We start from the raw sequence: 25,261 nt of genomic DNA, 5'->3' as shown, positions 1-25,261 counted from the left end.
GTGTACTGAGAGGTTCAATAGATCTGCAATATTGTGCTGCTGCTTTTACAGCATGGCCGCTAAAGTCTGTGAATAGGAAATGCCACAAGGGTTCCACAGGTCACCTGTCAGAGTTATGGTAGACCAGGCATGTGGAACTCCCATGGAATGTCAACCCCTGTATACCAGAGTACTTAGAAGAGGCATTCAGAATGCTGGATCTCCTCGCTCACCAGCTGTCTTCTCAGTAATATCAGAGATAGAAATAAATGGGCTAATAGCCATTACAGAGATGTGTTTGCATGGACACAGAAAGGATCTTAGTTTGGAGCTAAGAAAGAGCAAGGGGCAGAAAACACTTGTGGGAGTAGATTATATGCCCCCTAACAGTATTTGTCGTGTCTGGCACAATACAAGTCAACAAATTAGAGGTGCATGTAACAAGGGTAATGAAGTAATCATGGGGGATTTTAATCATTACATACACAGGGCAAACCAAATTTGCAGTAAAGTGCGGAGGACGAGTTCATGGAATGCATTTAAGATAGTTTTCTAGATCAGTATGTCGAGGAACCAACTAGGGAACAGGCTATTTTAGATCTGGTATTATACAATGAGACAGGGTTAATTAATAATCTTGATAGAATTTTATATTGAGATTGAGAGTGATTTAGTTAGGTCTGAAATTAGGGTCTTAAATCTCAACAAAGCAAACTACATAGATATGAGGGGCGAGTTGGCTAAGGTAGATTGGAAAACTAGATTAAAATATATTACGGTACATAAGTAATGGCAAATATTTAAGAAGCAATTTATAATTCCCAACGCATATACATGTGTAGTCGGGTATCGGGGAGGTCAGGGATTGGCAGGTGCTGGGGGATTGTGGAGTGGGGCGGGGGGGAATCGGGGATCGCAAGTGGCAGGGGGAGGGGGTGGGGGCGGTGAAGGAGGTCGGCCAGGGATTGGAGGCCTCGTGCGGGGCAGTAGGATCGGCAGGGACAGCCATCCAACAGAAGATCATGGCTGGCCTCATCATCAACGTTGGGCAAGGGAGACCTGGGGCTGGGGGTGGAAGGTCTGGGAATGTGATCAGAGACCTTGTTGCGGGGGTGGGGGAGGGGTCTCCAATCATAGAGGGTGGGTATGGTAGAAGCCCTGGATCATGGAGGCAAGTATAAAACCACTTACTTCCAGGATGCAGCAGTCCCCGCCTTGGTTTAACTGCCTGTTTTTCCAAAATGTGTGAAACTCGTCCAGAGTCAGTTAAATTCAAAATGGAGGGGAAAATATACAGGTTTCCAGCTTCATTACAGTATTTAAATTGAGGTAACACCCCCTGGGAGCTTGTTGGTCCCCCGCCTCTGACAAAACCAGATGTGGGTGGGGCTTGGAGCAGGGATCAGGTCGGAAATCAGTGGCAGTGGCAGCCGAGGTGAAGGGGAGGCTCCTCCTGAAACACCATTGCGAGGCCTGGAGGAGACCCTTAATGAGAATGATAAGAGATCTACATCCTGACGGCATTGAGGACACTGAGGGCTCCAGCCTTGCTGACACCCTGGAACACACTCCATCTTTTGGGGACATGACCAATTTGGAAGAGGAAGAGGAAGACGAGGACACTGCTCGCGGCACCGCGTCACTGCTTGCACTCACACACACCAGCTCAGATACTGGGAGTACGCGGTCCGATCTAGCTCAGATTGTACAGGGGTCTGCACTGGGTGTTGCACCGGGGCCTAGAGGGCTGCATTATGGTGACGGGACCAGGCAAGTCCGCGACGGAGTTCTGCTGAGGAGGATTCAGACGAGCCCATCGAAGTTCGGGCTTATGAAAGAAGGGTGGAGGCCATGCAGTCCTAGATATTGGGTGCACTGGCGAGGTTGCTGGAGAGGCTGTCGAAAGTAATGAAGAGAATGGAGGATTCTGCCACTCGCATTGTCGACAGCTCTGCGCACTCCATGGAGCCCATCTTTGCCAGTGTGGATTCCTAGAGAGACCGTGCAGATCCTGCTGTGAGGCCGCAACTCGCAGGTGATGTGGCAGCTGCCATTTCAGCATAGGCCTGAGGGAACGAGTGCATCGGTGCTGCTTTGGAGAGGATGGCCGCAGCTCTGCAAGAGTCGACGGAGCGTCTAAGTGCTGTCATAGCTGGTGGCATTGACGCTCTGGCTGCTCTCATGCAGTCTCAGCTGGATGCCACCTAACACCTTAATGTTGCCTTTGCAGCTGGGTCCACCGCGGGCCATGGGAGACCTTCCAGTGTGGCGTCACAGCACCGACCTGAGCTGCCTCAGATTGGTGGTGGTGGGATTGTGCTGTCCCCAGTGAGTGACTCAGGCTCCTCGGACCAGGATACGGATGATGCACTCCCTCAGGATCGCAGCATTCCTGGCCCCAGACCTGTCACTCCGCCAGTGCTTCCAAGCATGGAGGTGCCCGAGCCAGGTCAGACTGAACCCTCCCAGGAGGGTACTGACCAGTCTGCAGCCGGCCCTTCCAAGGTCAAAGCTGTTCTAGGGCATCCTAGAAGGACATCTGCAGCTTCCACACAGGGAACACAGCAGCCTTCCCAGACCCATGAGGCAGCCACAGGGGAGACACTGAGGCGCAGTAGGATAGGCACGCATAAGAAGGGTTATAAGGAAATACATGTTTCAGAGATGTGGACCATATACAGTAGACACCTCAAATCGCTAGAGAAATTCCACCAACGATGCCTCCGTAAGATCCTGCAATTTGCCTGGGAGGATAGACGCACCAGCGTCAGTGTCCTCGATCAGGCCAACATCCCCAGCATCGAGGCACTGACCACACTCGACCAGCTCAGTTGGGCGGGCCACATTGTTCGCATGCCTGATACAAGACTCCCAAAGCAAGCACTCTACTCGGAACTCCTACACGGCAAGCGAGCCCAAGGTGGGCAGACGAAATGTTTCAAGGACACCCTCAAAGCCTCCTTGATAAAATGTAACATCCCCACCGACACCTAGGAGTCCCTAGCCAAAGACTGCCCTAAGTGGAGGAAGTGCATTCGGGAGGGCGCTGAGCACCTCGAGTCTCGTCGCCGAGAGTGTGCAGAAATCAAGCGCAGGCAGCGGAAGGAGCGTGCGGCAAACCAGTCCCACCCACCCTTTCCCCAACGACTGTCTGTCCCACCTATGACAGAGACTGTAATTCCCGTATTGGACTGTTCAGTCACCTGAGAACTCACTTTTAGAGTGGAAGCAAGTATTTCTTGATTTCGAGGGACTGCCTATGATGATGATAAGGAAATGCACACGGGTGGTAAATAATATTTTTGTGTTACTTTTATTGCACTGTTTTTTGTTGAGTTAGTTGTTTGCAATGATTTTTGTGATGTATTAAATCTTTATTTTTTGCACCTATATCTGGGCAGGTGTATAATTTGATGTTGAGCATTTATGAATCAAGATACTCATTGGGTTGGCTATGGAAAATAGAAGCTGAAGGGTCATGTGGGCATGAAATTATCTGAATCGAGCAGCACTGAGAAGGGTCTGCACTTCCCTTGCAGGGTTGGGACGGAGACGACGCAGATCCTGGTCCTCTTCCTCCTGTGCTTCCTCCTTCTGCTGCTGCACCTCCTCTTGAGGTGGTATTGCTGGATCGACCTCCAACGACTGTTCCCTCATGACAGCCAGGTTATGCCGCATGCAACAGATGACCACGAAGATGGAGACTAGTTCAGGCGAATACGGCAATGCGTCACCAGACCGGTCCAGACAACAGAACCTCTGTTTGAGGATCCTGATGCAGTGCTCAATGATGCACCTGGTGGCAGAATAAGCGTCGTTGTCGGCATGCTTGGCTGCTGTCCTGGGGTTCCGAAGGGGAGTCAGCAGCCAAGTGAACAGGGGATATCCCTTGTCCCCAAACAGCCATCCACAATCCTGGTTTTGCCTGGTGCAGACAGTGGGCACAAAGCTCTGGTGCAGGATGAAGGCATCGTGGCTGCTGCCTGGATGCCTGGATACCTGGCATCAACTGGTATATTGCACTCTTCAGTCACATGCCGGATGGAGCAATGGGCGGAGAACTGTGATACATTAGAAATGTCTGCAGTTGAGTTGCAGACTGGAAAGAGCCAGTAGCGTAGAAGTTGAGAGCTATGGTCACTTATGTCTCAATGCTGAGAGCTGTCCTCAGCCTTGTATGAGGCTCCAGATCTGGCTGTGGAACATTGCACAGCTCTCTCAGGATGCCCAGCCTAAATCACAGCCTTTGCACACATTGCTCATGGCTGAGCTCCAGGAAGGAAAACTGACGTTGGTACACCCTTGCATGGTAGGGCTTCCTTGCCGCAGGTCTGTGCTGGGAAACTCCGATGGCAGCTAGCTGATTGCCTTCTCCCTCTTCCTGCTGATGTTCCTCAGCCTCTGCAGGCTGCTTCTGGCAAGGCTCCTTGCCCAGGGTGGGGGTCAGTGTACCTGACCCTCCTCCTCACGCCATCTCCCTCCTGGCCAATCTCTCTACGTTGAGATCTGCAGCCATCTCCAGGCCCTTCTCCATGTTGGGCAGCCATGGCTGCTGCCTCCCTTGCCCACTGCCTCTGGACTCATTGCTGACGGCGTCGCCTTCTCCTGCGTGCTTCCCTTTCTCTCACAATGGAGACAAGACATTCCCCTGCCAACACTGAGCCCATTAAGTCTGCAAGCTCGACTCTTACTAGGTGGCCTTTGTGGAGCAGAGAATGACGCCCACAGGCCACAACTAATCACCGTGAGTGAAAAACTTTTCCAAACTCTCCAAAAGTTCTCAGAAGTCTGCGCAAAACTTTGGTGCGAAAGAACCCAATCCCTCCAAACCTCTTTTCTCCTCCGCTGGCGATCTTGAGCAGCCCGGCAAAATGCACCAACTCAAAAAGCTGGCGGGAGCACTGTCATGAAACAGGCAGGCTTTTTTGTACTGAATAGGGGTGTCCTCCGGTGGAGCGGCAGCAGTGCGCACTCTGATTGCGTCACCATGGCCGCGGAAGTCGGGGGAGTGTGGCGGAAGTGGCTATCGCCCCAAAAACTCCCGTGCTAAATATTGGTTGTAGTGGCCATTCGACTGCAAAGCGGTGGTCATTGGATTCCACCAACTGGCCGCCGCATTCCGGCAGTAACGGGCCTTATCGTGACCCTTAATTTTGGCCCCTGCAAGAAATCGTGAATTGGAAGAAATAATTTGAGACAAAAAAATCTCCTCAGACTGGTGTTAGAATTGAAGGATTCTTTCCATGGTAAAATAGCTAAAGCTACATGAACAGCCTGAACAAAAATAACTGATAACAGGCAGCTACAAACATCTGAAGGCCAAGAATGGCATGTCTGACTCCAACCTTGGGAGGATAAAGACAGGAAAGATGGGCCTTCAGAAAGTATAAACAAGAAAAACACGTGAAGAGGAGTTTCACCTTAGAGTTGAGACAAAGAACTCGACGAGCTATTGGTTTGGGAAGAACCCTTATAGGTTAAATGGTCCTGTCCATCATTTTACCCCAGACCCACTCCTAAAAGGAGAATAAAAGAGCTACCTAAAGAGCTTTTCAGAGCAAACGGTGCAGAGAAGAACAGTTCATGCCACCAGATGTCTGCCCAATCGGGACTAATACCAACTACTTGTCATGGTCGTATGTATGTCTACTATGTCTATCCTGATTGTGTATTGTGTTTGACTATATTTGAACTACCACTCCTCAATAACATGCCTTATGACTCCTAAGACCCTTTGGGAAATCTGTGTGTGACCTGTGATCCAAATCTTATAAAATGTTACAGATATTTCACAGTAATACCTTGGTTCCATTTTCTAATGCAACTTCTCACAGAGCACTAACCGGGAGCAGTTAACCGTGTTCACTCGGGGTGACACACTGGTTCATTTGTTGTCTCTTTACATATTCGTGGCTGTCCTCCTCTACCAAAAATCTCAAGTTTCTCCACAATAGGGGTCATGAGCATTTGCACAGCCTGCTTAGTAAATCTACTTGGGAGTTCAGCCAATTTCCTCAAAAACAGAGCAATTCACACCTGAATGAAACTTTGACATTTTATATTAGTTAAGTGGCTCAGCTGCTTGAGAAGCATTAAAGGATTATTGTAAGTGTGTTGTGGTTGGCTGTAGTTTCTAATTATCATAGCTAGTGAAATTACATTCCTAGTCATACCATCCTGCAATTTCACCAGTGTGTCATTAAACAAACATTTCTTCCATTTTTCATCAGAAGAGGAAAATTTAATCCTCAGTGTTTTCATTAAAAATAATTTGTAGTGTATTCCTGTGCAATTGTGCTACATATATTTTGCTAAAGATTGTTATTATGTTCAAAACTATTTGCACAGTCGCTTAGCAGCCACCGCAAACATTAAGATGTTTTAATATATAATACCACCCAAAAGCAGTGGGATAGCTGCAGAGGATGAGGGAAAAAAACCCCGACAGCAAGGGCTACCACCCGACGACAATCCCTCCCCAACCCCCCACCCTTGCGCCAGCTACTCTTTCCCTGCTTGCTGTAAACGAGCATCCTTTCCCTCAGTGACTGTCTGTCCCACCTGTGATAGGGACTGTGGTTCTCGTATTGGACTGTTCAGTCACCTAAGAACTCATTTTTAGAGTGGAAGCAAGTCTTATTTGATTCCGAGGGACTGCCTATCATGATGTATGCAAATGACATTGAGGGAGGAAGGGTGGTGTCTGGGATTTTGTGGCACCTGCTCCGCTTCCCAGAGCCACCATTCAAAAGAGAGCAGTAGCCTCGGTGAGTGGTGATAACTGCCCAGGGTCAGGAAATGGAGGTAGAGGGATTAAATGAGGCTGCATCATCGTCACGACTGTCCTCTTCACACTGATCGCACACTTTGGGAGGTAGGAATCCTGCTGGATTCTGCTGTGCCGTGACCCAGGGAAATGGGTCGGGAATGCGGTAGATCTGGAGGGGTGGGTCTCGCTGGACCTACATCTGGAAAAGTAGAATCCAGCCCAAGATTTGAGTAGGGAGCCTCAATCGACGAGAGTGCATATAGAAAATTCAAGCATCAACTACCCATAATTGTTCGAGCTTTTCAAGTAATGTGCCTGAACAATCATAGGTAGTGCAGGCAATCTGCGCTCTTGGCAGACAAGTCAAATCTGAAAAGGACCACATTTCAGATAGGCAATTCACTGGCACAACTGGTATCGATAAATTGCTATTTGCTGAAAATAGTGGATTATTTCAGTGGATTTCTTTTGAAATATTTCCTTGAATTTCCCATTAACATTTAAAATTTGAAATAATTTGAAATATATATATAAAGGGTATTGATCAATCCTAAATTAATCACTGAGTTCCCTACATGAATATTTCAATAAGACAATATTTTAATGTCTCTATGGTCAACTCTGTTGCATTTGAACAATGTATCCGTTCATTGATAAATGAATATTTATCTACTGCTATGTTATCCTAACATTGACTTTAATAAATTACTAAAAGAGCCATCAGTACCAGCTGCTAAATGCCCACAATTACCAAGATGTCAGGAAAAACTGGTAGCACTATAGGTAAAATGGTTGTGCCCAAGTGTTGAGAAACAATTTGTCATGTGACTGGATAGTAACATGGTAAAAAAGGGTCAGGTATGTTTGAACTCTAGGAATGAAATTCCTCTTTTAATGAAAACTGTGAGAATATCTATATTTGTTGTTGATTAATGACCCACTAACAAAATTGCATCAATATGTGGCTTTGAAATTAGTTCTTTCTCAGCATGTGCTTTCATTCGTGAATTGTGAATTGGAAAAAGATCGGCATTCTTATTTTTTATTAAAACAGTAATTTCATCCACAATTACCAAGTGCGTTGATTTAGTCTGAAGCAATCCAATTTAGGACAATCCACTATAGGAGCTCCCTATTAGGCTGTTAGCTTATTAAAAGCTAATTATAAGATAGTGAATGTAGATCATCGTGACTATAAAAAAGAATGTGTGGCACACAGAAACAAAAGCATATCATATTACTACAGTGAGTGGATTTAAAACACAGATGGTAAACATCTGCAAACAATCCATCCTGGAAGAGGTTTTAATAGGCCCAGTGAGTTCCAGGTTTACATACACTTGCAACTGTGCCATTTTGATTCAAGGTCCCTGGGTCATAGTAAAGTTGTTATTACTAAAAGCTCTACCTGCATTGTGGCTTTAGGAATCTAGGCTTAGTCAAGCCATGTAAAAATTCCTATGTGACCATTAAAGTAAATTTGTATTTAATTTATGTTTTACTTATTGTAGCGTAGAATCATAGAATAGTTACAGCATGGAAGAAGGCCATTTGGTCCGTCGAGCTCGTACCGATTAGCCACACACCCCTGCCCTTTCCCCGTAGCCCCGCAAATTCTTTTCCTTCAGATACTTATCCAATTCTCTTTTGAAAGATAAGATTAAGTCTGCCTCCACTACCCTTTCAGACAGTGCATTCCAGAATCCAACCACTCGCTGCGTAAAAAAAGTGTTTACTTACATTTGGTTCTTTTGCCAATCACCTAAATTTGTGTCCTCTGGTTCTCGACCCTTCTGCCAATGGGAACAGTTTCTCTCTGTCCAGACCCCTCATGATTTTGAACACATCTATCAAATCTCCTCTCAATCTTCTCTGCTCCAAAAAGAACAACTCCAGCTTCTCCAGTCTATCAACATAACTGAAGTCCTTCATTTCTGGAATTATTCTTGTAAATCTTTTCTGCACCCTCTCTAAGGTCTTCACATCCTTCCTAAAGTTTGGTGTCCAGAATTGGGCACAGTACTCCAGTTGGGACCGAACCAGTGTTTTATACAGGTTCATCATCATTTCCACACTTTTGTACTCTGTACCTCTATTTATGAAGCTCAGGATCCCGTAAGCCTTTCTAAGTGCTTTCTCAACCTGCCCTGTCACTTTCAACAATTTGTGTACACATACCCCCAGGTCTCTCTGTTCATGCACCCTCTTTAGGATTGTACCATTTAGTTTATGTCCTCTCCTTATTCTTTCTACCAAAATGTATCACTTCACATTTTTCTGCATTAAATTTCATCTACCATGTGTCTGCCAATTTCACCAGCCTGTCTATGTCTTCCTGAAATCTATCACTATCCTCCTCACTGCTCACTGCACTTCCAAGTTTTGTATCATCTGCAAATTTTAAATTGTGCCCTGTACACCCACATCCAAGTCATTAATATATATCAAGAAAAGCAGTGGTCCTAGTATCGAACCGTGGGGAACATCACTGTTCCCCAGTCTGAAAAACAATCGTTCGCCAGTACTCTCTGTTTCTTGTCACTTAGCCAATTTTGTGACCATGCTGCCATAGTCCCTTTTATTCCATGGGCTTCAACTTTGCTGGCAAGCCTATTTTGTGGCAATTTGTCAAACGCGTTTAGAAATCCATGTACGCTACATCAACTGCATTACCCCCATCAACCCTCTCTGTTACCTCATGAAAAATATCTATCAAGTTGGTTAAACATGATTTGCCTTTAACAAATCTGTGCAGGCTTTCCTTAATTAATCCACACCTATCCAAGTGACTGTTAATTTTGTCCCTGATCACGATTTCTAAAAGCTTCCACACTACCGAGGTTAAACTGACTGGTCTGCAGATGCTGTGTTTATTTTTACACCCTTTTTTGAACAATGGTGTAACATTTGCAATTCTCCAGTCTTCTGGCACCATCCCCGTATCTATGGAATATTATGGCCAGTACCTCCGTGATTTCTGCCCTCAATCCCCTCAGCATCCTAGGATGCATCACATCCGCTCCTGGTGATTTATCTACTCTAAGTACAGACAGTCTTTCTAATACCTCTTCTTAATCAATTTTTATCTTATCAAGTGTCTCCACTACCTCCTCCTTCACTATGTTTAGGGTAGCATCCTCTTCCTTGGTGAAGTCAGATGCAAATTACTTGTTTAGTACCCCAGTCATACCCTCTGCCTCCATGCATAGGCCTCCTTTGTGGTCCCTAATCAGCCCCACCCCTCTAACTATTTATATGCCTATAGAAGACTTTTGGATTACCTTGTATGTTGGCTGCCAATCTATTCTCATACCCTTGTATGTTAGCTGCCAATCTATTCTCATACCCTCTCTTTGCCCCTCTTATTTTTTTTTCACTTCTCCTCTGAACTTTCTATATATAGCCTGATTCTCAGATGTATTAGCAACCTGACATCTGTCATACGCGCTCGTTTTCTGCTTCATCATATTCTTTATCCATATCATCATCCAGGGAGCCCTGAATTTAGTTGCCCTGCCTTTCCCCCTCATGGGAATGTACCTCAACTGTACCTGAACTATTTCCTCCTTAAAGGTAGCCCATTGTTCCATTATCATTTTGCCTGCCAATCTTTGATTCCAGTTTACCTGGGCCAGATCTGTTCTCATCCCACTGAAATTGGCCTTCCCCCAGTTAAATGTTTTACACTAGATTGCACCCTGTCCTTTTCCATAGCTATTCTAAATCTCATGATACTATGATCACTATTCCTTAAATGTTCACCTACTGACACTTGCTCTACTTGACCCACCTCATTCCCCAGAACCAGATCCAGCAATGCTTCCTCCCTCGTTGGGCCGGAAACATACTGATCAAGAAAGTTCTCCTGAACACACTTCAGAAATTCTTCCCCCTCTCTGCCTTTAACTCTATTACGATCCCAGTCTATATTAGGATAGTTGAAGTCTCCCATTATCACTACTCTATAGTTATTGCACCTCTCTGTAATTTTTCTGCAAATTTGCTCCTCCATATCTTTCCCACTATTTGGTGGTCTATAGAATGCACCTAGTAGTGTAAAGGCACCTCTGTTATTTGTTACAGCTGAAAGTAACAATTGAGTGATTGATGAGTCTTCAGGGGTACTCATCAGCACTGAAGGATTTGTTGATCATTCTCTTTTACTCGAGCAACTATATATTTTGTTACACATTCTTACGATGTGTGTGTCGCTGACAAGACAGGCGTTGAGTGTTCATTCCTAGTTGCCCTTGAGAAGATGGTGGTAGGTCACCCTTTTCAACATTATATCCATAAATCTCAAATACAGGAATGATTTTGATATTCAGAGTGGATGACTTATCAAATGGACTGTCATCTAATAACAGTGAATAATGACTGTTAAAACATTCAAAAAAAGAACTGCATTGATTCCTGAATCAGCAAGGGAGTGAAGGGATTTCGATTTGGGTTGAGATGAAGTATGGTCAGATCAGATCCTGATATAAATATAACATTTATTCAGCCACAAGAATACGACACATTTCCATTTCATTATTTTTTGACATAAAATGCTTTGAAATTTAGATAAGAAAGATTACGCAATATTCCTATCGATTTAAAAAAAAAACTCTTTCCACGTAAGAAACACTTAGGACTGCGAGATGCAAGATCCAGCCCATTCAAAATGTATTTTTATTCTTTGATAAAACTTATCAAATAATCTTTATTTCTTTTATCTAAAAGCATTAAAACAAATAAGTTTTTAATAGCATTTTAATGAAAACAAAGTAATATCAGTTTAGGTGAGGATGATCAAATGTATCAGTTGCAGCACATAAAGACCTGAATTTATCATCAAAACAGTATTATATCAAGTACAGTTGCTCTCATATATTCTACTCTCATGTATTCATGGGTTTACAGTGCTAAAATCACACTCACCAAGTCGCGGGATCTTCATACATGTCCGCCCGGTGCCAAAGAATCCTGCAGGACAGCGACCACAAACAAAACCTACATAAGGTGGTTTCCGATTGAAACACTGAACTCCTGGGAAGCAAGGTTTATTTGCACAAGAAATTGTGTTCTGTGGGACAGTGGTTAAACCTAAATAAAAAGCAGAAAGCTGGTTTAGAAATCAGAACAGCTCATTATATTGATATGCCTCAGTTGCCAAGCCATAAAACATACAAACAACTGGATTAAACTTTTTAAAAACGTGTTTATATTAATTATAAGAACAGAAAATGCTGGAAATACACAGCTGGTTAGGCAGCATCTGTGGAGAGAGAGAGAGAGAGAGAGAGAGACACAAAGTTCATCAGAACTGGAAAAAGTTTGAGGTTTTAAGCAAGTACAGAGGCAGGGACAGGAGGGATGTGAGGAAAGAACAAAAGGGAAGGTCTATGATAGGGTAGAAGGCAAGAGAGATTAAATGACAAAAGGAAGGCAAAAGGGCAAGAAATGGGACAAGTAAAGAAACAAAAGATGGGTCTAGAGAAGGTGTAAATGGGAATAACAGAAGCATTGCCAACAGCTGTCTGAAAAAATAGGAGCGGTGGTGATGATCTGACATTGTCGAACTCAACGTTGAGTCCAGAAGGCTGTAAAGTGCCTAATCAAAAGATGAGGTGCTGTTGCTCAAGTGTCTGTAGAGCTTGATTGGAACAGTGTAGGAGTCCAAGGACAGAGAGCTCAGAGTGTGAACAGGACGGAGAATTAAAATAATAGGCAAACGGAAGCTCAGGGTCAGACTGTGGCCACAGCCTTCCTACCATCACAACCAACACTAACCCATAGAAACATAGAAACATAGAAAATAGGTGCAGGAGCAGGCCATTCAGCCCTTCTAGCCTGCACCGCCATTCAATGAGTTCATGGCTGAACATGAAACTTCAGTACCCCATTCCTGCTTTCTCGCCATACCCCTTGATCCCCCGAGTAGTAAGGACTTCATCTAACTCCCTTTTGAATATATTTAGTGAATTGGCCTCAACTACTTTCTGTGGTAGAGAATTCCACAGGTTTACCACTCTCTGGGTGAAGAAGTTTCTCCTCATCTCAGTCCTAAATGGCTTACCCCTTATCCTTAGACTGTGACCCCTGGTTCTGGACTTCCCCAACATTGGGAACATTCTTCCTGCATCTAACCTGTCTAAACCCGTCAGAATTTTAAACGTTTCTATGAGGTCCCCTCTCATTCTTCTGAACTCCAGTGAATACAAGCCCAGTTGATCCAGTCTTTCTTGATAGGTCAGTCCCACCATCCCGGGAATCAGTCTGGTGAATCTTCGCTGCACTCCCTCAATAGCAAGAATGTCCTTCCTCAAGTTAGGAGACCAAAACTGTACACAATACTCCAGGTGTGGCCTCACCAAGGCCCTGTACAACTGTAGCAACACCTCCCTGCCCCTGTACTCAAATCCCCTCGCTATGAAGGCCAACATGCCATTTGCTTTCTTAACCGCCTGCTGTACGTGCATGCCAACCTTCAATACTGATGTACCATGACACCCAGGTCTCGTTGCACCTTCCCTTTTCCTAATCTGTCACCATTCAGATAATAGTCTGCCTCTCTGTTTTTACCACCAAAGTGGATAACCTCACATTTATCCACATTATACTTCATCTGCCATGCATTTGCCCACTCACCTAACCTATCCAAGTCACTCTGCAGCCTCATAGCATCCTCCTCGCAGCTCACACTGCCACCCAACTTAGTATCATCCGCAAATTTGGAGATACTACATTTAATCCCCTCGTCTAAATCATTAATGTACAACGTAAACAGCTGGGGCCCCAGCACAGAACCTTGCGGTACCCCACTAGTCACTGCCTGCCATTCTGAAAAGTACCCATTTACTCCTACTCTTTGCTTCCTGTCTGACCAGTTCTCAATCCACGTCAGCACACTACCCCCAATCCCATGTGCTTTAACTTTGCACATTAATCTCTTGTGTGGGACCTTGTCGAAAGCCTTCTGAAAGTCCAAATATACCACATCAACTGGTTCTCCTTTGTCCACTTTACTGGAAACATCCTCAAAAAATTCCAGAAGATTTGTCAAGCATGATTTCCCTTTCACAAATCCATGCTGACTTGGACCTATCATGTCACCATTTTCCAAATGCGCTGCTATGACATCCTAATAATTGATTCCATCATTTTACCCACTATTGAGGTCAGGCTGACCGGTCTATAATTCCCTGTTTTCTCTCTCCCTCCTTTTTTAAAAAGTGGGGTTACATTGGCTACCCTCCACTCCATAGGAACTGATCCAGAGTCAATGGAATGTTGGAAAATGACTGTCAATGCATCTGCTATTTCCAAGGCCACCTCCTTAAGTTCTCTGGGATGCAGTCCATCAGGCCCTGGGGATTTATCGGCCTTCAATCCCATCAATTTCCCCAACACAATTTCCCGACTAATAAAGATTTCCCTCAGTTCCTCCTCCTTACTAGACCCTCTGACCCCTTTTATATCCGGAAGATTGTTTGTGTCCTCCTTAGTGAATACCGAACCAAAGTACTTGTTCAATTGGTCTGCCATTTCTTTGTTCCCGGTTATGACTTCCCCTGATTCTGACTGCAAGGGACCTACGTTTGTCTTTACTAACCTTTTTCTCTTTACATACCTATAGAAACTTTTGCAATCCGCCTTAATGTTCCCTGCAAGCTTCTTCTCGTACTCCATTTTCCCTGCCCTAATCAAACCCTTTGTCCTCCTCTGCTGAGTTCTAAATTTCTCCCAGTCCCCGGGTTCGCTGCTATTTCTGGCCAATTTGTATGCCACTTCCTTGGCTTTAATACTATGCCTGATTTCCCTTGATAGCCACGGTTGAGCCACCTTCCCTTTTTTATTTTTACGCCAGACAGGAATGTACAATTGTTGTAATTCATCCATGCGATCTCTAAATGTCTGCCATTGCCCATCCACAGTCAACCCCTTCAGTATCATTCGCAAATCTATCCTAGCCAATTCACGCCTCATACCTTCAAAGTTACCCTTCTTTAAGTTCTGGACCATGGTCTCTGAATTAACTGTTTCATTCTCCATCCTAATGCAGAATTCCACCATATTATGGTCACTCTTCCCCAAGGGGCCTCGCACAATGAGATTGCTAATTAATCCTCTCACATTACACAACACCCAGTCTAAGATGGCCTCCCCCCTAGTTGGTTCATTGACAGATTGGTCTCGAAAATCATCCCTTATGCACTCCAGGAAATCCTCCTCCACCGTATTGCTTCCAGTTTGGCTAGCCCAATCTATGTGCATATTAAAGTCACCCATTATAACTGCTGCACCTTTATTGCATGCACCCCTAATTTCCTGTTTGATGCCCTCCCCAATATCCCTATTACTGTTTGGAGGTCTGTACACAACTACCACAAACGTTTTTTGCCCTTTGGTGTTCTGCAGCTCTACCCATATAGATTCCACATCATCCAAGCTAATGTCTTTCCTAACTGTTGCATTCATCTCCTCTTTAACCAGCAATGCTACCCCACCTCCTTTTCCTTTTATTCTATCCTTCCTGAATGTTGAATACCCCTGGATGTCGAGTTCCCAGCCCTGATCATCCTGGGGCCACGTCTCCGTAATCCCAATCACATCATATTTGTTAACATCTATTTGCACAGTTAATTCATCCACATTATTGCGGATACTCCTTGCATTAAGACACAAAGCCTTCAGACTTGTTTTTTTAACACCCTTTGTCCTTTTAGAATTTTGCTGTACAGTGGCCCTTTTTGTTCTTTGCCTTGGGTTTCTCTGCCCTCCACTTTTCCTCATCTCCTTTCTGTCTTTTGCTTTTGCCTCCTTTTTGTCTCCCTCTGTCTCCCTGCATTGGTTCCCATCCCCCTGCCATATTAGTTTAACTCCTCCCCAACAGCACTAGCAAACACTCCCCCTAGGACATTGGTTCCGGTCCTGCCCAGGTGCAGACCGTCCGCTTTGTACTGGTCCCACCTTCCTGTCTGAGAATCAGCCAGACTGTTTCCTACATTGCAAAAGCGACTACGCTTCAAAAAGTACTTCATTGGCTGTAAAGCGTTTTGTGAAGTCCAGTGGTTGTGAAAGGCGCTATATAAATGACAGTCCAAGGACACAGCCTGTGAGGGAACAACACAGGCAGCGAGGATATATAGAGGAGCCAGCCACTGCAGGGAGCAGCGGGAGCCAGCCTGAGAGGGCGACAAAGACAAAGTGGGTGACAAATCGGACGTCACGGCAACCCAGGTAGCTGATTGGTGGTGTCTCTTGGAGCGAGGTCGAGCCTAGCGGCACGGTTGGGGCCTAGAAGAGGTTGGCAAGCAGCGGGAACAGCGGGAAGCCTAGAGGTCAGTGAGCAGCGGGAGGCCCAGAGGTCGGCGAGCAGCGGGAGGCTCAGAGGTCGGTGAGGAGCAGAGGTTGGCGAGGAGCGGGAGGTCCGGAGGTCAGCGAGTAGCGGGAGGCCCGGTGGTCGGCGAGGAGTGGAAGTCGGCGAGCAGTGGGCGGTCCGCAAACCGGCGGGCAGTGGGAGGTCTGGTGGTCGGCAAGGAGTGGAAGTCAGGATCGGCGAGGCCTGGAGGTAGGAAGCAGCGAGGAATGGAGGTCAAGGCCCAGGAGTGGTGCAGCGTGGGCCAGCAGAGGGGTCATGGACCAGGGAAGGAGCAGCACGGGCCAACAGTGAGTTTGTTAGGCCTACACTGCATCCTGTGAAACCCAGGGAGAAACGACCTGGGAGAAAGAGAAAGGAGGGCAGTAGGAGTATGTGTGTGTGTGTATGTACTAGACCCATGCAGCGGAGCCTGGTCTCCAGTCGTCTTGGACCCCCCCTTGCCACTGGACCAAGACCTTGCTCTGCCAAGCCCGTGTGGTAGCTGGTGTGCAATGGCCACCCCACGTTAAACGAATTCACGCACAGACATCTGCCACCCTTCAAAATTAAGTTCTGGACCTGGAACATTAGGACCCTCATGGACAACCCCAACAGCGACAGACCAGAAGGCCATCCTGCTATTGTTGTCTGGGAGCTCAGACGTTTCGACATTGACATCGCCGCCCTAAGCGAGACCTGGCGGGCAGAGGAAGGCAAGCTCAAGGAACAAGGTGGTGGTTACACATTCTCCTGGAAAGGTAAACCAAAAGAAGATCGTCACCTCCATGGAATAGGCTTCGCTATAAAAAATGAACTAGTCGGCCGTCTCAAAGTCTCTCCTTGTGGGATACATGAATGCCTCATAAGTCTTCGGCTCACCCTATCCCGGAACCATGCACTATGGTCTTCAGCGCATTCGCCCCAACATTGGAAGCTACAGACGAGACCAAAGAGGAGTTCTATTCCAGCCTCGAATATTCCCTATCCTGATTACCAACGGGCGACAAGCTGATCCTCCTGGACAACTTTAACGCCAGAGTTGGAAAGGACACAGACCTCTGGGGAGGTGTGATTGGCAGAGAGAGGGTAGGGAAAACCAACTCCAACGGTCCACTCCGCCTGACAAAATGCTTAGAACATGGCCTTGTCATAACCAACACACTTATTCTATCAGAAAAACAACTATAAGGCTTCATGGCAGCACCCTCGCTCCAAGCAATAGCATCTGTTAGACTACGTCATCGTCCGAGCGAGGGTCCGCAAGGATGTGCGCATTACCCGCGCCATGACAGGAACTGACGACTGCTGAATGGACCACCGCCTGATCCGTTCTGTCATCAACATCAACGTAGCCCCAAAACACCAATGGCAGCAGAAACAATGCCGCAGGAAAATCAATGCTGGAGCACTCCAAGACCCTGCTAAGAAAGCCCTAGTCAGCCAGCACCTCACTGCCAACCTGACGACTCCCAGCGACCCAGAGATGTAGAAAGTCCATAGCGCCTGGTCTACCCTCAAGGTCTCCATAATTAGTCCCTGCGAGGAGACGCTCGGTCACTCGACCAGAAAACACCAAGACTGGTTCGACGAGAATGACCAGGACATCCAGGAGCTAATTAGCTGCAAGCAGAAGGCATTCTTGAACTGTAAACAGCAACACAACTCGAGAGCAAGAAAGCAGCTCTACAGACTTCAAGGCTGAGGTCCAACAAAAAACCCGCGACCTAAAGAACAGATGGTGAAAAGAAAGAAACACAGGAGATCCAGCAGCTGGCCGAAAACCAGAACGTGCGAGGATTCTTCAGCACAGTCAAGGCCACGTATAGCCCAAGCACCTAAAGCCCTACTCCAATGATGGCCAAGAATGGAGAGGTACTCATCAAGGACAGAAAGGCAGTCAATGCCCGCTGGAAGGAGCACTTCAAAGATCTCCTCAACCCGAGACTCTATCTTTGACGTGAGTGTCCTCGACTCCATTCTGCAGCATGCTACCCGCCACCATTTCAGCACAACCCCAGCCTGGCATGAGGTAGAAAAGGCCATCCGACAACTGAAGAATAGGCCTCAGGAGCAGATGGAAACATCGCCGAAGCACTAACACATGGTGGAGAAGCACTATTGGCGTGAATACATGATCTCATTTCTTTCATTGGAAGGAGGAGAGCATGCCAGAGGATCTCAGAGACGTGGTAATCATGACCATCTTCAAGAAAGGCGACAAGTACGATTGCGGGAACTATAGAGGAGATTTCCTGCTGTCTGCCACAGGGAAAGTCATCGCAAGAATTCTCCTCAATTGCCTTCTCCCTGTGGCTGAAGAGCTCCTCCCAGAGTTGCAATGCAGATTCCATCCATTAAGGGGCACAATGGACATGATCTTCACTTCGCGGCAAATCCAAGAGAAATGCAGGAAACAGCACCAACCCCTGTATATGTGTATATGGCATTCTTTGACCTCACAAAGGCCTTCGACACTGACAACCGTGAGGGATTATGGAGCGTACTCCTCAAATTCGGCAGCCCTCAACAGCTTGTCACCATCCTTCGCCTGCTTCACGACAACATGCATGCTGTGATCCTGACCAACGGATCCACCACAGACCCAATTCACGTTCGGATCGGGGTCAAGCCAGGCTGTGCCATTGGGCTCAATTTTCCCCAAAGCATTTTTTTGGCGTACTTGAAGAGTTATGCCCGATTTTTGGGGGCCTAAGGACGCCCAAAAAAACTATTCTAAGTTTCCCCGTTGGATCTCTTCATTTTGGCGTGGCGTAACCCGACCTTTAGTTTTGGAGGTAGAGCCTTGATCTGTGCCAAAAAAGATTGGGCTGCCATGGTAACCAGGGACACAATGTGAGCTGAGGCTGCAAAATGAAGCATACAGCCAGCTCCCAACACATTAAAAGAATTGAAAAACACATAGCAGCAACTTAGCTCCAACCCTGTTGGAAGGGCTTGCTGGTCCGGTGCCATTCTCCCGGCCTGGTCCCATTCTCGATCCCCGGATTTCTTTCTCTTTCTCTGTCTCTCACTCTCTCTCTGTCTGTGTGTGAACCGAGGACCGAGAATGGGACCAGCCAGCCTTCGGGCGGGGTTGGAGGTAAGTTGCTGCTATATAATTTTCAATTCTTTTAGTGTGTCCGGGCATCTGCTGCACTGATTTCCTTAACTCTCCGGAAGGTTTTTCTGGAGAGGCCACATACGCTGGCCGAAGCAGAACTGGAGTAACTCTCAGCTGGCTAAACTTCCCTAAATGACCAGAATTGGCATAGTTGGATGGTTACGCCCCCTTTTGCTGAAAAAAAAACTGACCTAAAAAAATCGTAACTGAGTTATGCTGGTGCAAATTGATTGGGGAAATTGTGGTTTTTCAACTTAGGTCAAAAAGAGCAGCCTGCTCAAAAATAACGGGCAAATCACTGGGGAAAATTGAGCCCATTGCACTAAGGCTCTTCTCAATCTTCCTTGCCGCAATGCTCCATCTCACCCTCAGCCAGCTCCCCGCTGGAGTAGAGCTAATCTACAGAACAAACAGGAAACTGTTTGCCTCCAAGGCAAGATCCAAGGCCATCTCATCCTCTGTCATTGGAATACAGTATGCAGACAACGCTTGCATCTGCGCACACTCGAGGCCGAACTCCAAGCTATTGTCAATACTTTCACCGAAGCGTACGAGAGCATAGGCCTTACATTAAACATCCGTAAGGCAAAGGTCCTCTACTAACCTGCCCTCGCCGCACAGCACTGCTCCCCAATTATCAAAATCCACGGCGAGGCCTTGGACAACGTGGACCATTTTCCAAAACTCAGGAGCCTACTGTCAACAAGGGCAGACGTCGATGACAAATTCCAACACCACCTTCAGTGTGCCAGTGCAGCCTTCGGTCGCCTGAGGAAGAGAGTGTTTTAAGACTAGGGCCTCAAACCCGGCACCAAGCTCATGATCTACAAAGCAGTAGTGATACCGGCCCTCCTATATGCTTCAGAGACATGGACTATGTACAACAGGCACCTCGAAGCACTGGAGAAGTATGACCAATGCTGCCTCCGCAAGATCCTGCAGGTTAGGCACGCCAACGTCAGCGTTCTCGCTCAGACCAACATCCCCAACATCGAAGCACTGACCACATTCGATTCGCTCCGATGGACGGGCCACATCGTCCGCATGCCCGATACGAGACTCACAAAACAAGCACTCTACTCGGAGCCCCAGGTGGGCAAAGGGAATATTTCAAGGATACCCTCAAAGCCTCCTTGAAAGAGTGCAACATCCCCACCGACACCTGGGAATCCCTGACCTAAGACTGTGCAAAGTGGAGAAAAAGCATCTGGGAAGGCGCTGAACACCTCGAGTCTCTACATCAGGAGCAAGCTGAAGCCAAGCATAAAACAGCGGAAGGAGCACGCGGTAACCCAGGTATCCCACCCACCCGTTCCTTCAACCACCGTCTGCCCCACTTGTGACAGAGACTGTAGGTCCCGCATTGGACTCATCAAGTCACCTGAGAACTCATTTTTAGTACGGAAGCAAGTCATCCTCGACTCTGAGGGACTGCCTAAGAGAGATATAAATGCAAGACTTTCTTTCTTTATTACTTTCTTTCTTTCTTGCTTATCCTGTTTAACACTGGCCACCTACTTTTACCTCTATAACATCGTCCACCTACCTCAGCCCATCTGCTGCTGAAATTCACACCCATGCCTTTGGCACCTTCAGAACTGATTACTCCAATACTCTCCTAGCTGGCCTTTCAGTGCCCTCAGTCCATTCTGTGGTATTTTCTTGGACTTGTTTACAAAGCATTTATTGCAAATGCTAGGAAACAGATTGCCTGCCTACCAACTGAGAGGGGGAAACGTGACAATATGGGAGGAGGCAGAGTCAGAGAACTAACTTTAAATAGGAGCACAGAATTAAAAATAAAATAACAGAAAATAATTGACTGGGTTTTAATACAGATCATCTTCAAAGCAGAAAAGCTTGTTAATCCTATGTATGTTTCATGCCTATTGACAACATAGTTGTTAAAGACCATGACCAGATGCTTTAAGGATAGCTCTTTTATTTGGATGACATACAGAATGTGGTGTACAATTAACTCAAAGCATAGTAACTTAAATACATACTTATGAGAATTACTGATTCTATTTATTCAACACATAAAGCCAGCGAGTGTTGAATCATCTTGGAAAAATAAAGTGATGAAGAAAGCCAAGAGCTGAACCCAATGAGAGTAACTTCAAGAGACAATACGATCCTGTTGAAATCTTTTCCCACATGCCACCTTTACATCATTGGTGGAAAAACAAACAAATATAAATACGAAGCATTCTGAGACCAGCTGGTTTCACCCAGCACCTTTTAATAAACCAAAGTATGTGTTTTATGCTTTCTTGTTGTTTTGGAATTTCAGCAACTAATACCTACACTTCCTTAAAATTAAGTTTGCCTGGTATTTGACATGCACAAGCATGGAATTGGATGAAAATTCCAACTTTTATATGCTGGGATTCAAGGAAACAAGTATTTTGACACCGTGCTTGGGAAGGAGTGGAACAATATCAGGTACAAAGTTGGTGATTAAAATAAATTATAATTTCCTGATTTTTTTCCATGATTGCCAATATTCAGGCACATATAATGTAGACTGGAGGGACAGGAGAAACTTTTTAAAATTGAGTTATTTGTTTGCAATTGCTATGTATTGGGAGCATCAACATCCAACTCCAGTTTGTGCCCCATTTCAATGAGATTTCTACCTCAATCATGCTATAGAGATGATGCTTGGTGGGACTGGGCAATTCACTGAAGGAGAAAGGATAATTGGAATATACGTCCGCAGCAAATTGCTATTTTTTTCTCTGATTGTTGGTGAAGAATACAAGAACATAAGAAATAGGAGCAGGAGTAGACCATTTGACCCCTCGAGCCTGCTCCACCATTCAATAAGATCATGGCTGATCTGATCATGGACTCAGCTCCACTTCCCTGCCCACTCCACATAACCTTTATTTCCTTATCGCTCAAAAATCTGTCTATCTACACCGTAAATATATTCAATGACCCAGCCTCTACAGCTCTCTGGGGCAGAGAATCCCACAGATTTACAACCCTCTGAGAGAAGAAATTCCTCCTCATCTCAGTTTTAAATGGGCAGCCCTTATTCTGAGACTATGCCCCCTAGTTTTAGTTTCCCCTATGAGTGGAAATAACCTCTCGACATCCAACTTGTTGAGCCCTCTCATTATCTTATATAGATCACCTCTCATTCTTCTAAACTCCAATGAGTATAGTCCCAACCTACTCAACCTATCTTCATAAGTCAACCCCCTCATCTCTGGAATCAACCTAGCGATCCTTCTCTGAATTGCCTCCAATGCATGTATATCCTTCCTTAAATACAGAATAGCTTTGTGCACAGATGGAAAGCAGGCTCTCTTCTGTGCATTCTTGTCCCCAGGAGCATGTGGACTGAGGAAGGACCTGTAGGTGGAGAATTAGGTAAATGGTCGCTTGCCCTTCATTAGAAAGTAATGTACTCTCACTTGTTTGTCCATTATTTTAATCACTATATTTGTTATAAACTCAACTTAGTTAGGCTTTTATAGCGTTTTTTTAGATATGAATACTTGTTATCATTTGTTTCCCACAGATTGAATGTTCAGTGTGAGGTTGTTGGAGTGCACTCTTGCTCACCAATTGTTTAACTACAATTCATAAAATCCTGCAGATTGCTAGCATGCAACTCCTAACAGATATTACAGTCTGAAATATCCAGGAGGTCACGGCCATGCAACTCATTCTGCCTCACTATCTAATGCACTGCACTAGATCGGAGCATCTTGACGACTTCTAGCAGGTGATTTCCACTGGCCAAATAACAAATGAACTGCTCAGGACAGAAGGATCCTAAGAATCATTGTTGTACAGTTTCCAATAGACTGATTTCTAACACAATGCTGGTGGGCAAAAGGATTCCTGATCATGTTGGTATGTGAGTTCTTGCTGGGCCAAAGTCCAGCGCAATTACCAAACACGCACTGTATGGAACAGAATCATAGAATCTTCCAGGAGAGGGCCATTTGGTCCGTAGTGTCTACGCCAGCTCTTTGAAAGATCTGTCCAATTTAGTCCCATACCCCAGCATTTTCATAAGGACATAAGAACATAAGAAATAGGAGCAGGAGTAGGCCATTGGCCCATCGAACCTCATCCGCCATTCCATAAAATCATGGCTGATCTGAACTTGGCCTCAATTCCACTTCGTTGCCTGCTCCCCATAACGTTGACCCAGTTATTATTCAAAAATCTGTCTATCGCCACCTTAAATACATTCAATGACCCAGCCTCCACAGCTCTCTGGGATAGAGAATTCCAAAGATTCACGACCCTTGAAGAGAAGAAATTATTTCTCATCGTTAAGAGGTCAAGTGAGAAGGAGGAACTGAAGGATATCCTTATTAGGCGAGAAATTGTGTTAAGGAAATTGATGGGATTGAAGGCCGATAAATCCCCGGGGCATGATAGTCTGCATCCCAGAGTACTTAAGGAAATGGCTCTAGAAATAGTGGATGTATTGGTGATCAGTTTCCAACAGTCTATCGACTCTGGATCAGTTCCTATGGACTGGAGGGTAGCTAATGTGACACCACTTTTTAAAAAAGGAGGGAGAGAAAACAGGGAATTATAAACCGGTTAGCCTGATATCAGTAGTGGGGAAAATGTTGGAATCAATCATTAAGGATGAAATAGCAGTGCGTTTGGAAAGCAGTGACAGGATCTGTCCAAGTCAGCATGGATTTATGAAAGGGAAATCATGCTTGACGAATCTTCTGGAATTTTTTGAGTATGTAACTAGCAGAGTGGACAAGGGAGAACCAGTGGATGTGGTGTATTTGGACTTTCAAAAGGCTTTTGACAAGGTCCCGCACAAGAGATTGGTGTGCAAAATCAAAGTGCATGGTATTGGGGGAAATGTACTGACGTGGATAGAGAACTGGTTGGCAAACAGGAAGCAGAGAGTCGGGATAAACAGTTCATTTTCAGAATGGCAGGCAGTGACTAGTGGAGTGCCACAGGGTTCCGTGCTGGGACCCCAGCTCTTTGAAATATACATTAACGATTTAGATGAAGGAATTGAGTGTAATATCTCCAAGTTTGCAGATGACACTAAACTGGGTGGCGGTGTGAGCTGTGAGGAGGACGCTAAGAGGCTGCAGGGTGACTTGGACCGGTTAGGTGAGTGGGCAAATGCATGGCAGATGCAGTATAATGTGGATAAATGTGAGGTTATCCACTTTGGGGGCAAAAACATGAAGACAGAATATTATCTGATGATGGCAGATTAGGAAAAGGGGAGGTGCAACAAGATCTGGGTGTCATGGTTCATCAGTCATTGAAAGTTGCCTGCAGGTACAGCAGGCGGTGAAGAAGGCAAATGGTATGTTGGCCTTCATAGCAAGGGGATTTGCGTATAGGAACAGGGAGGTCTTACTGCAGTTGTACAGGGCCTTGGTGAGGCCTCATCTGGAATATTGTGTTCAGTTTTGGTCTCCTAATCTGGGGATGGACATTCTTGCTATTGAGGGAGTGCAGCGAAAGTTCACCAGACTGATTCTCGGGATGGCTGGACTGTCATATGAGGAGAGACTGGATCAACTGGGCCTTTATTCACTGGAGTTTAGAAGGATGAGAGGGGATCTCATAGAAACGTATAAGATTCTGACGGGACTCGACAGGTTAGATGCGGGAAGAATGTTCCCGATGTTGGGGAAGTCCAGAATCAAGGGACATAGTCTTAGGATAAGAGGTAGGCCATTTAGGACTGAGATGAGGAGAAACTTCTTCACTCAGAGAGTTGTTAACCTGTGGAATTCCCTGCCACAGAGATTTGTTGATGCCAGTTCATTGGATATAATCAAGATGGAGTTAGATATGGCCCTTACGGCTAACTGGATCAAGGGGTATGAAGAGAAAGCAGGAAAAGGGTACTGAGGGAATGATCAGCCATGATCTCATTGAATGGCAGTGCAGGCTCGAAGGGCCGAATGGCCTACTCCTGCACCTATTTTCTATGTTTCTATGTTATAAATGGGCGACCCCTTATTCTGTAACTATGCCCCCTCGTTCTAGATTCCCCCATGAGGGGAAACATCTACCCTGTCAA

General features: G+C 45.8%; 1 protein-coding gene across 1 annotated transcript in view; it reads right to left on the bottom strand.

Annotated features, from left to right (window-relative positions):
- Positions 1 to 25,261, bottom strand: part of LOC139259736 (von Willebrand factor D and EGF domain-containing protein) — a 446,188-nt gene that overhangs the window by 37,742 nt on the left and 383,185 nt on the right. The window contains exon 20 of the mRNA XM_070875369.1: positions 11,672 to 11,836. Coding sequence (XP_070731470.1) covers positions 11,672 to 11,836 — 165 coding nt within the window. The remainder of the gene's footprint in view (positions 1 to 11,671; positions 11,837 to 25,261) is intronic.

This window comes from Pristiophorus japonicus, chromosome 3, assembly GCF_044704955.1.
Source record: "Pristiophorus japonicus isolate sPriJap1 chromosome 3, sPriJap1.hap1, whole genome shotgun sequence".
Taxonomy (NCBI): Eukaryota; Metazoa; Chordata; class Chondrichthyes; family Pristiophoridae; genus Pristiophorus; species Pristiophorus japonicus.
The sequence above is the reverse complement of the archived record's forward strand: the minus strand, read 5'-3'. Positions and strand labels throughout refer to the sequence as shown.